This window comes from Oryx dammah, unplaced genomic scaffold, assembly GCF_014754425.2.
Source record: "Oryx dammah isolate SB20612 unplaced genomic scaffold, SCBI_Odam_1.1 HiC_scaffold_25, whole genome shotgun sequence".
NCBI lineage: Eukaryota > Metazoa > Chordata > Mammalia > Artiodactyla > Bovidae > Oryx > Oryx dammah.
This window is the reverse complement of record NW_024070209.1, coordinates 96770025-96782241: the sequence shown is the minus strand read 5'-3', so window position 1 is coordinate 96782241 and position 12217 is coordinate 96770025. Positions and strand designations below refer to the sequence as shown.

Sequence of the window (12217 nt, the reverse complement as noted above, 5' to 3'; positions counted from 1 at the left end):
TCCTTCAGAATGGAAGGCGTAATTACTCACAATTTGCAGCTTGTCCAAGGATTAGCTCATGGTCAGAAGTATTTATGGACCATTTTTCTCCTTAAAGTATATTAGTGTTAATGAAAAACTACTGTCTTTTTAATAAAATTATTGGCACACGAATGGAAAATGTTATCCCAGAACCTAACTGGGAATAATTTCCCACTCCAGGGTACTCTTTTCAGGAACAGCAAATGCTTTGTAAGTAACAAATGAGCAATTTGTGGCAAACATAATTTGAATGGTCATCTCTGGCCCTGATCTATTGTTGTTACGATTATGTAACAGATCAAAATGTATTATATTTTATTTTAACAAAATATTGTACAATAACAACTAAAGGTATCACCTCTATATTTCTAAAGACAGTCAAGCATTAGGAGGACCATGTGGGGAGCTTTGGAAACAAATACAGATTTCCAGGCCCCATCCCAGATGTGTGGGTGGCTAGAAAGCTTCCTAGGTATCTCTGGCCCATGGTCAGGGCTGAAATCCACTACCGCAGAGCTGGTGAGGGTGGTGTTACTTCAACAGCCATTCCCAAGGTCTTGGTGAATGAAAACGGGCAACCTGAAGGTGTCCCTAGTGGCCACACTTTCCAACAACTTAGATGAGGAGCAAATCATCAAGCTGACCACATTTTTAAATGTAAAACTGGAAAAGATTAAAAAATATATTGGAGAGCAGGATTCAAAGAGATTATTTATGCTTTACTGGAAGCAACCAATAAGACAAGATTTTAAAGAACACATGCAAAGCTGGCGTCTAGTGGGGGAAATAGATCAATTACATGATGTCCAAGACTAGCCTTGATAATAGGCCGTGTGAGAAGCCCTGAGGTTCTGAGTTGACCTCAAGCTCAAAATGAGTCAAGAAGATGTCCAATCAATATGGGGGACGTGTAAAGGTACTATACTCCAATAACAATTCAGCAGGAAAAAAAAAAGTATGGTGGACAGACTCAACATGAAAAGTCCTCCTTCTCCCTCTAATTACATAGAAATGCTGGATAAATTCCCAGCTGCCACAGATGAAGAGAGAACTGAAAGCCAGAGCAGGTGAGGGGGAGATGAGGCCAGAGGGCCCACCAGGGTCTTTATGGGAACTGGGTGAATTCTATACGTGCTGTGTGGGATGGAGATGGAGCCTCCCCCAGCGCCAGGTGGCGAGAGTCCAGCAGCAAGTGGGGGCCCCAAGGAGCTGCCTCGTCCATGAACAGGCTCTCGAGAACTCTGTTTGGCAGCCCGGAGATGAGTCTAGAAAGCTGCCCTTCCACTCAGCGTTCTGAGTGGGGAGTCCATCATGAGAACCTAGAGCATGAAGCCTGCACCACACATTGCTGTGGAGCCCCAATTTTACCCTCCCCACTGGAAAAAGTCATGCCGAGAAGCTGATGGAACACCGTCCTCTGTCCAGAGGGGCCTATGGGGGGCGACTGGGGTGGGAGGAGACACTCAGCAGCCTCGCTCTGGGCTCTGTGGGGTCCGGGGTTGAACACTCACGTGCTGGGGTGGGGGCATGGGTGCTGCTGCACAGGAGGCCAGGGCGGGGCGGGCACTCACTTGTAGTTGTCGTCCTCCACGAACTTCTGGAGCTCCTCGATGTAGCGCACGGACTTCAGGTACTTCTGCACGTGGGGCAGGGTGGTGAGGTGGTCTGCAGGAGAAGAAGACCCAGAGGCTTCAGTCTCTCCCCATCTTTGTCTCTCCCTGTCTCTGGGCCCCGCACGAGATGGGACTGAGACATATAGGCAGTCTTTCAACAGTTGGTGATGATCCCTTGGGCCAGGCCTGGTCTGGGCACTGGGCACAGAGTGGACCCTCGAGGCATGCCCCCTAGACGGCTGGGCCACAGACCCCACACCCCAAGGTCACCATAGTTCCTTGGCTGAGCAAAGATGGGTCTTGGTGGGGGGTGTGGGGGGGAAAGATGGCCTCCAGAACAGACCAGAGCCAGATGTGTGCCCTCAAACAGGTTTCCACTGGAAAATTGGACCAGTCTCCCTCACCCACCCCACTGGCTCCGTGTGACAAGAATGAATGGATCCTGTTCAGCCTGGTGAGCAACCCAAACCCAGACTCGGGTGCAGCCTGAGAGCCTGGCTGCTGCACCCTGAGAAGATGGGGAGGGGCCTCGATGCTTGAGCACCTGCTCTGTGCCAGGCTCTGCCCCGGGTGATTTCTAGAAGCCATCTGGCCTCAACTTTTGCACCTGCCTCATTTCCAGGAATAATGCATGGAGGAGGAAGCCACGATAACTTGCAAGGTCACTCCACTGAGAAGTTTTGACCCGAGTCACCTGTGGCCTCGGCCGCACTGCGCTGTCTGACTCTGTCCCAGGCTGATCCTCAGACCGTCATGGTTACTGCACTCTTTCTGAGGGGTCCCCACACGCTCCCTGATCCTCTCTGCCACTCTCCACTGGTTGGGACAGAACTAGTTGAGGAGGGAGGTAGAGGCAGTGGAGGAGGCCTTGTGGAGGAGCGGAAAAACGGGTGGGAAGAGCCGCTGCTTTCCGGGGGCGGGGGTGGGGGTTGGCAGTGCATCTGGGTGCCAAGATGAGCCTCTGATGACTCTGCCCAGTAACCGTGAGATTCTCAGCGGGTCATTCGGTTTCTCTAGGGCCTCACTGTTCTAGTCTCTGAAATGGGGATAAGAACCCCTGCTTCACAATGCTGATGAGGGGGAAGATACAGGTACATGGAACAGCAGTAAGAATGAGCGTTTCCTGAGTTCTGATGAAACGCTGGGGCAAGGGCCCGGCATACACACCTCCCTGTTGTCACTGATGAGAAAACCTCAGAGGAGACAGACTTTTCAAGAAGCAGGGCTGAGACACGAAGCCGCGTCTTTCTGACCCTGAAGCTGAGCCTGTAATTGCTCTGCTGGCCAGCATGACCAGTGCTGAGGCCCCAGGGAGTGGAAAGGGCCCTGGGAATTCAGGCCCCTTCCTGCTCTCTGCGCAGGAGAGCTGGTCTTCAAGTGCGGGCCTGCCACTCCCCCTGCCCCGCAGTGTTTGTTGAGGGGGTAGTCCTGAGCGGACCTTTGGGTTTTGTGCCCCGCCCCCACAGTGGCCTTCCCACATGAAGAGCTGGCTTCTCCCACCTGGTGTGATGGAGGTAGGGTTGGTCTCTTCTCCTCCTGCTTTGCTGCTTCCTGACTTCGACTCCTCCCCCTCCTGGGAAGCTCTGCTCACGGAGACAAATTACCAGAGCTGTACCACCCTTCCCCTCTTCCCTGTGACTTCTGCCACGTGGTGCCCAGGTCACTCAGGCCCATTCCTGGAGGACACGGGTACCTGACTTCCTGTCCACGTGGCTGGCCCATCGGCGTCGCCAACGACATCTCCTCCATCCATCTCAGATGCACATTGGCAGGGCCACCCTTTGGATCTGCTCACCTGTGGCAGAGCCTGGCTAGTTGTTGACCAAGTCCATGCTCTTTTCCCTCTAGGCCCACAGCTACGTTGCATTCCTACCTTCCCTGGACAGAAGCAACGAGTGCCATGTGCAAGTCTGACCCAGAAGTCCCATTTTATATGATTCTCTCTTCTTCTGCATCTGCCAGCTGGATGCAGAGTTCCGCGGAGGACTCGGCGCCGTGGGACACGGTGGAGCCACGTGACAGAGGAGCCCGAGGGCCAGAATCTGCTTGGAGGAGAGCCACCCAGGAGCTGCCCACAGAGCTCTTCATGGATGGAAGACCTGGCTCTGCCACTGACTAGGCGCGCGCCCTTAGACAGGTGACTGCAGTGTGTTCAGCCCCGGTTTCCCCACCTGTGATACAGGGATGGTAGCGTCTAGTCTGCACAGTCTTTGAAGATCAACAGGCTGGCAGTGGGTCCAGCACGCATTCGATGCTCAGGATATCAAAATGAGGAGCCTTGGCCGGGGACTACCTGGTCTCCAGAACTTTCTCACTGATAATGTGCTGCACCCAAAGGATTTCACAATCCCAACAACCAGGGGGACTAACCGTAGCTGCAGGAAACTTGTAAGTCAGCAATTATTCGGAGAATATTGTTCATCTGATTGGATCTTTGTTCGTTTTCCATGATGCTGCCGGAGGCAGGATATGCAGAGTCAATGTAGATTAAATCCAGAAGATAGATGCCTAAAATCAAAGAAGATATTTAATGATGGAAGGTGTTCATTAATCAGAATGGCACAAAACAGAACTGCTCTGCTAGAAGGTACATGGTGACTTATGGAAAACTGCAATATGATTTGGACTTCAATTCCAATCCCGACTACTAACTGTTCACATAAACTACTCAACTGTAAATCAAACATCTGAGCAACAACCAAAATGAATGCTGGCAAGATTTTAGCATTTTGGGTTCCTACACTCTTCCAGCAACAAGGGTTATTCCCTGTAACCCAGCTGGAAAATAACAGGACATGAAAGGGATGAATGAATACTTGTGTTTTACCAACCACTGCAGTTTAATAGGTCTAAGGTGTCATACCCATGAGAACACTGTTTGAATTCAGGTTTTCATTTATTCACTTAACTGTTTGTCTATTTGTTTATCTATCTTTCCTTATATGCACACACACACACACACACACACACACACACACACACCCCAAATCAGAAATAAAGGAACAAAAGAAGAAATCAAAAAAGCAATAGTTCTTGGTACAAAGAAGTAAGGCTAGACAGAGAATTCTCCTGCTAAGGGTGCTTAATAAGAAAATAACGTGTGATGTAAAAACATTGCTGTGATGGGCCAGTAGGGAGCCTCAGCACAGCCTCATGGCATCACCCCAAGGGGAATTCAGGACAAGCTGACTAGCCAGAGGTGGGGAAAGAGGACTGTCTGTGCAGCGTGGTGCAGCTGACGGGCTTGCCGAGGGCCACACTCCAGAATCTCGAGGTGTGCGTGGACAACGGGTGGCATGGCCTTCCAGCAGCCCCCTCCAGAGTAGCCCCTAAACCCATAACACTGGTGAAGCGCACGAGTAGTGATGCAAAGCAGAAGTCAAGGCAGAAAATACTGAACAAGGCAAAGAGGAATGGCTGGTATTAATTAAAGGCATGGGCGATTGAGAAGATCTAACAGTTACTATCTTTATAGCACAAAGCAATACTGCACCAAAATATACAAAGCAAAAAAGTGCCAAAAATAAAAAATGGATTCAACAAAGCCACAACTACGGAGGTGGCTTTTGGTGTATCTTTTCTAGCATGTGTGTGTGTGTGCACACATATGTATGTACATACAAAAATATATACATATACATGTATCTATAGATATATGTACGAATGTGTTCTATATGAATGTATCTAAGTAACAATTAAAAGCTTGGTGTTATATAAATAAAAAGACAATTATTTTAAAATACTCATGGAATGCTTACAAACACTGATTATATGCTAGTCTATTAAAAAAGAAAGCTCAATAAGTTCCAAAAAATAAATGTCATATTATATTCTCTTTGACCTTCCATCTAGGATTTAATAATAAATATAGAATACTTCTAACCATTTGTTAAACACACACTCATAAGGAACTCTCACAGAAAAAATGAGAAATCTGAAATTAAAAGTCTACGCAAAGACTGTGCAAGGACAGTAAGAACACTATGTAACAAAATTTATGAGATTAGACCAAAGAGGTAATCAGAGGAAAATTTATAGCCTTAGAAGTTTCCTATTAAACTACTAAGAGTTACAACAAGTGTAACTAGCCAGGCAATTAATAGGCAAGGTGTGGGTTTTCTGCATGGCTGGACAGCACTGCGCTGATTTTCACACTCACTCTGTCATTTGTCTTTATAAAACCCATTTCACAGAGGAGGAAAAGGAAGTGCAGAGAACATGTGTAACTTGCTCCAGGTCACACAGCTGGTAAGCGATAGGGGTGGGGGCTGAACCCAAGCCTCCCCAGAGAACGTGCTTCCTGCCATCACAGTGGACTGCTAGATACCATGAGTCACTCGTCTGCTTTTAAAATAGCTACACGTTTTTTACGGGAAACTGTTAAATCACAGAAACATATGCTAGTACTTCTCCTAGGAGTCCTTCCACTTCCTTTCTTTCTAGTGGCACCGTGTTTCCAAAATTTAAAAAAAGTAGAAATCATCTCCCTTGTATCAAAGCTCCAAGTTAGGAAGGTTTAACTCCACAGGTTCATGACTTCTCTTGATTGTGTTTTTCCTCTTCCCGTTTGAAAATCTAACTTGGTCACCTCCCCAAGGATTCAGCAATGGCGATCCTGAAAATTCAATTAAGGCTTGAACCACAACAGAGAGCGTCCCCTAGTGCTGAGCAGGAGATGAGGGGATAAGGGACATGCCGTGCAGACCAAACCCACTGGCTCTAAGCCACAGAGTGAACCTCGGCTCAGGAGCAGGGGCCCCGAGGAGCAGGATATGGGAGACGGGAGAGGAACGATGCTTCCTAGGAATCTGCTACAAGACGGGAACCTCCTCATCTCCTGTGATCCTGCCATCGACCCCGTGATGAGGGTTGAGTAGCAAAACAAAGTTCAGGGAGATTAAGAAACTGGCCTAAGGCCTCAGGAGTGTGTTGGATTCGAACCCAGGTCTCTCTGGCTCCAGCGCCTGTTCCAGCTCACTCACTGGTCATGGAATTAGTCACCTTCTCTTGAATAACACCCTCACATGGAAGGCTTGCCCTCTGCCACCCTGTGAGGACCAGGGCTGGCTTCTCTGCATTCTCTCAGGTCCTGGCTCTCCAAACAGAGGTGAGGAGAAGCTGAACAGCATCTCCCCCAGCTCCTGCCTGTCCCCTGGGGGCATGGAGAGCCCATTACTTCATGAGAGCAAACCCCACCGTACAGTCGTTTATCACCCCACTCCGTGAAACATATCCGTTCCCCCAACCTGAGAGTCCAGGCTGAGACCACCACATGTGAGGATGGAGAGGACCTCCCAAAGGAGGCCCCCTGGCCTGACCCCAAACCTCGGCACCACCTGACAGAGTCTGCATCTAAACGGCTCATCACTCCCACAAAAGAAACTGCTTCCAAAGCAGGAAATCTACAGTTAATACTGCGTAAGTCCAGGAAAATTCTCAGTATTGTCATCAGTCCATAACTGGCGATATTTAAAAGCCTAAACTGTGATGAAATCATCAGAACAGTCCCTCCCACTTGGACTGGGCCAATGGTCACTGCAATTAGATACTTATTGGGACTGTTCCTATATCTGCTGTCTGATGCCCGCTTCAGACTTTATGTAAACCTTTCCAAAGAGGAAATGTCTTGCTCCACGAGCTCAAGTCCCAGCAGCTGGAACAGAGCACACAGGAGCTGCCTGGTGAACATCAGCTGGATGCAGGCCTACTTCAGTCCACAAGATAACCTTATGAAGTACATTCTTATCCTCATTTGGGAGCTAAGAAAGAGACACTGGGAGTCAAGTGATGATTATAATCTGAGTCTGAGCACTCACTATGTGCCAGCTCCTAAACTAAGAGCTTAGCCCTGTTGGTTGATTTGTAATAACCATTCTGTTTTCAAGGAGGCTTTATTTATATCTTTCCCTGGTAGCTTAGATGATAAAGCATCTGCCTGCAAAGTGGGAGACGTGGGTTCGATCCCTGGGTTGGGAAGATCCCCTGGAGAAGGAAATGGCAACCCACTCCAGTACTCTTGCCTGGAAGATCCCGTGGACGGAGGAGGCTAGTAGGCTACAGTCCAGAGGTCGCAAAGAGTCAGACACGACTGAGCAACTTTGCTTCACTCACTTTACTCCTACAGAGGAAGAAACAAGCTGAGAGCGTGGCACTGCTTGTCTGAGGCCACACAGCTGGGAAGTGGCAGAGGCAGGATTCGAGCACACATCAGTTGGTGCAGGTGGCCATACTGTCAGTCCTTCTCTGACCCCAGCCCGGCTTCTCTGGAGCCTGGCAGCAGGCGAGGCAGGATGGGGCACAGCTGAACCCAGAGGCAACCCGGCCATGGCTCTCCCTGCCCGGAATCCCCTTTGGGGTCAACATTCTCCAGGAGGACTGACCGCTACAAGGTAGCTGTGTTGTCCACCTCCTCCCATGGTGGCATGTCTGTCCCAGGTCCCATCGCCGGTGGCCCCCCCCCCCCCGTGGGCTGAGGGCTCAGCCAGCTCTGCCACGTGACATGCAGCTGGGGTGGAAGTGGGAGAGTGTGAGGCTCGGAGCCAGGAGACTGGGAAGCCTGGCCCTGCCACCAACCAGCTGGGTGGCCTCAGGGAAGCCTTTCCACCTCCCTGACGGTGACTGGGGGCAATGACAGTGGCTGTCAGAGCCTCTCAGTTCAGGGTTGGGCCACTGAGTGCCCTGGAAACTGAGCCTGTCTCCACGGCAAGGCCCCACTTGGAGTGGGTGAGATGCGCCCAGCCGGATTTGCCGTAAACCACGGATGGCGCCCAGATGCTGACCACGTGTGGCCACCCACCTCAGACGGCCAGCTCTGGGAGCTTTTGTCTCGACTGGGACAGCACAGCTGGGCCGTCTCAGCTCCTTTCCTATTTACACAGCATTACGGCGGCAGAGGACACTGTGTTGTTGACCTTGTTAAGATGGACAGTCACTGGATCAGCCACTGGCCCTGGCGGCCATGAGGCTGAACAGTGCTGGGGCGGGGGAGGCTAGCCGCCCCTGGGAGGTGCAGACGCGCTGGAGGGACAACCGCAAGGATAACAGCCACCATCAGGAAAGGGCTGGCTTTGCTTGTTCCACTGCAACCTCACAGCAGCTGGCAGGGCACAATAGGTGTTCTCAATTCTTCATTTGACAGATAAGGGAACGGAAGCTTTGAGAGCAAAAGTGACTTGTCCAAGACCACACAGCTTACAAATGGCGGGAATTGGGATCTGAATTCAGGCCCACCTGACTCCATAAAGCTTTGGGACATGGATGCTGAAAGCTGAGAGGCATTGGCTGGCACAGGGACGAGGGTCCCAGAGTCAGAGCTGGCGCTGTGAAGACCCCTCCTGTGGCCTGCCGCCCACCCAAGGACACCACTGGCAGCCAGTATCCACCCTGTGGCTTGCCTGTCTGCAGACTCACCCTCCTGGGAGATGCACCCAGAACATGTTCTGTTCCCTCTGCCATGCCCCACCCAGGGCCTGGTGACACTGTGGTGGCTGCAACAGGGGTGCCAACCAGCCTGCCGTGGTGAGGCAGACGGCCCTGGGGGCCGGGCGTGAACAGCCCTCAGCTGGCTCTCCTGCGGACGTCTCCCCAGCTGGACTGGTCCCAACCCCAGGGGCATGTGGCCAAACCTTCTTCCTGACAGTGAATCCAGGCTCCCCCACCAGGGGTGTCCACAAGATGCCCCAGCCCTGAAGCAGGGGTGTCATGCTGACAAAGGAGGTGCTCTCCTGAACAGACCCTTCTCTCAGGCTGACGGACACCAGGCTCAGTGGCGCAGAGCCTGCTTGGAGCTGGGCGCTCCCAGCCTCCCAGAGCCAAAGCCCGCGGCTGGCACCGGGCTTCACCACCAGCCCAGAAAGTCACTGCTCTCTTGTTCCTTCCATCGCCACCCGTCTCACTTCCATCCCGAGTCTGGTTTTGGTTTTTCTCACACAGCTATCTATTTAATGAGGAAAATTCTGCTGTGTTGAGGGGAAAAAAAAAACCCTCCGCAGCATAAAAATATGCCACATTTCCATCTTATGCTTTCCATTTTCTCTCTCTCTCTTTCAAAGTTTCAGATGAAAGACTGTTTTCCATGTTCTCCTGTTCTGCTTTGAAAAGCACACTTTCAAACTTCAGAAATGAAGAGTGCTGGCACCCGGAACTATACTTGCGTGGTTTGATCACATAAACTGTCCTGATAAATTTCAAATGAAATAACAGAGCAGCAGCTCATTAGGGTTTTTGGGTTGTTGTTGTTTTTTTTTTTTTAAAGAGAGCCCAAAGCGATGCCATCAACTGCAGGAGGAGATCTCAGCAGGCGGCTCAGGATCCCTGTCTGATGGAGGAGACTCTGAGCGTTAATTGGGACCCACTAATTAGTATCAACCCTGTAAAACACGGACTTCAGAACAAATCCTCATGGAAAGAATATTCCTCAAGTGAAAGGGGTTGGAAGCTGGCTGACATGAAGACAAATGTTTCCCGGGTCTGCAGAAAGGGGGTAGGGCCAGCAGTTCGTGTCAGGTGGTCAGAGATCATGTTTCTTAGAGGAGTGCATGGCCTCATGTGCTTTTCTTGGTGTTGGGGCTTGTGAATCACAAAGGCATGTGAGCGTAGCCTTGTAGCCCATGCAGAATTACCTGTGGCTCGAGGTCCCGTGAGGGCACAACCACAGCCTCCCCCTTCCCTGGGGACTACCTGGTGATCTACAGGGACAATGGGATGACCTACTGTTTGCAAAGGTTCTCCTGGAGAGCTGCGGGACTGCATGCCATGTGCTGGGATTCTGACCAGCAGTAAAGGAGGGCAGGACAGAGAGCATTATCCTGGTGGTTATTATTCAGTTGGTTCTGTACTGGACACAGTGCTGAGTAAACTACATGTACTATCTAATTTAATCCTCCAGCAACTCTATCGGCAGTAGAGAAGAAACTGGCATGTCTGTCTGCCTAACACCTATCCCCAGTTCTCTGGGGAACAGCCTTCACCTTTCCTTTGTGGAAACCATATCTTCCATACTTGTGACTCACATGGTAAGCCTGAGGCAATTTCATTCCATCGTCTGATCTGGTGGGGTAGAAACAAAATTTAAAAGTGAACCATTTGGGAAAGGAAAAAAAACACTCCAAATAATTCATAAGAAATTATAATCACAAACTGTCTACAGACAGGATGCAGTCAAGTCACCTAATTCAGATAAAAATTCATAGTCTCAAATGCTTCTATTAATAATGAAGAAATATGAAAAAATGAATTTAGTGTTCATTATAGAGAACGAGGAAGAACAAGACAAAGCAAAAGAAAGTAGAAGAAAGCAATTAAAAATATAAAACCAGAAATAATGACTTTTTAAAAAAGTCCTGTAGAGTGATAAATAAAACTGCAAGTTGGTTCTGTGAAAAAGTCAATAAAGTCGATAATCGTTTGCTATGCATGATGGAGGAAAAAAAGAAAGGAAAAAAACGGATGTGCAATGATAGGGATGTAAGAAGGGATATAATTTCAAATATGGAGGAGATGTTAAAATAGTAGTATGTGCGATTTTCATGCCAGTGTATTTGAACATGTAGTTGAAATGTGTGCTTACTAGGAAAATCTATTTTCCCAAAATTGCCTCAAGAAGAGGCAAACCCCCTCAACTAACCAAAGAGAAAAATATTGACAAGATTAAGAAAGAGACCACAATTTAAAAGTACAACATCCAAATGGCTTCATGGAACCCATCCATTAAACCTTGAAAGAAAAACTGAATGTTATTTAAATATTTCCAGAGCACAGGAAAAGTCAGAAATATTTTCAGTTCTTTTTATGGCTTGAGTATGACCATGATACCAAAACCTGGCAGAGATGGAATAAAAAAAGAGGCCAATATCATTAATAAAGATCCAAATAAAATGCTGGCAAGTACAATTTACCAGTGTTTTAAATAATAATAGTAGCAAATCAAATTAGCAGTATATCGAAGAACAATAAAGCAAATAGGTTTACTACAGGATTGCAATGCTATTTCAACATGTAATATTGAGAGATGCTGAAAAGTCACTGATAATTTCAATATCTATTACTGATAAAGCACTGAACTAGGAACAGACTTCCTTAATATGATAAAGATACATGGTAGAAACGCTAAGAGAGGAGCAACCCCATGTCTAAGGAGCAGGGGCTGCGCAGGCGCAGGAGGGCCTAGAGGAGCCATACCACATTGAAGGTCAGGAAACGTGGCGGTGAGGAGATAACCTTTGCCCAAGGTAAGGAGCAGCGGCTTTGCTGGAGCAGCTGTGAAGAGATACCCCACGCCCAAGGTAAGAGAAACCCAAATAAGACAGTAGGTGTTCCAAGACGGCATCAGAGGGCAGACACACTGAAACCATACTCACAGAAAACTAGTCAATCTAATCACACTAGGACCACAGCCTAGTCTAACTCAATGAAATCAAGCCATGCCCACGGGGCAACCCAAAACGGGCGGGTCATGGTGGAGAGGCCTGAGAGAATGTGGTCCACTGGAGAAGGGAATGGCAAACCACTTCAGTATTCTTGCCTTGAGAACCCCAAGAACAGTATGAAAAGGCAAAATGATAGGATACCAAAAGAGGAACTCC

General features: G+C 48.9%; 1 protein-coding gene across 3 annotated transcripts in view; it reads right to left on the bottom strand.

Moving 5' to 3' along the window:
* The window catches only part of RALGPS1 (Ral GEF with PH domain and SH3 binding motif 1), a 295391-nt gene that overhangs the window by 49035 nt on the left and 234139 nt on the right, over positions 1-12217 (bottom strand). For all 3 annotated transcript variants that reach the window (XM_040225151.1, XM_040225152.1, XM_040225153.1), the window contains exons 10-11: positions 4005-4142; positions 1593-1686 (exon numbers count right to left, since the gene is read on the bottom strand). In XM_040225151.1, coding sequence (XP_040081085.1) covers positions 1593-1686; positions 4005-4142 — 232 coding nt within the window. The remainder of the gene's footprint in view (positions 1-1592; positions 1687-4004; positions 4143-12217) is intronic.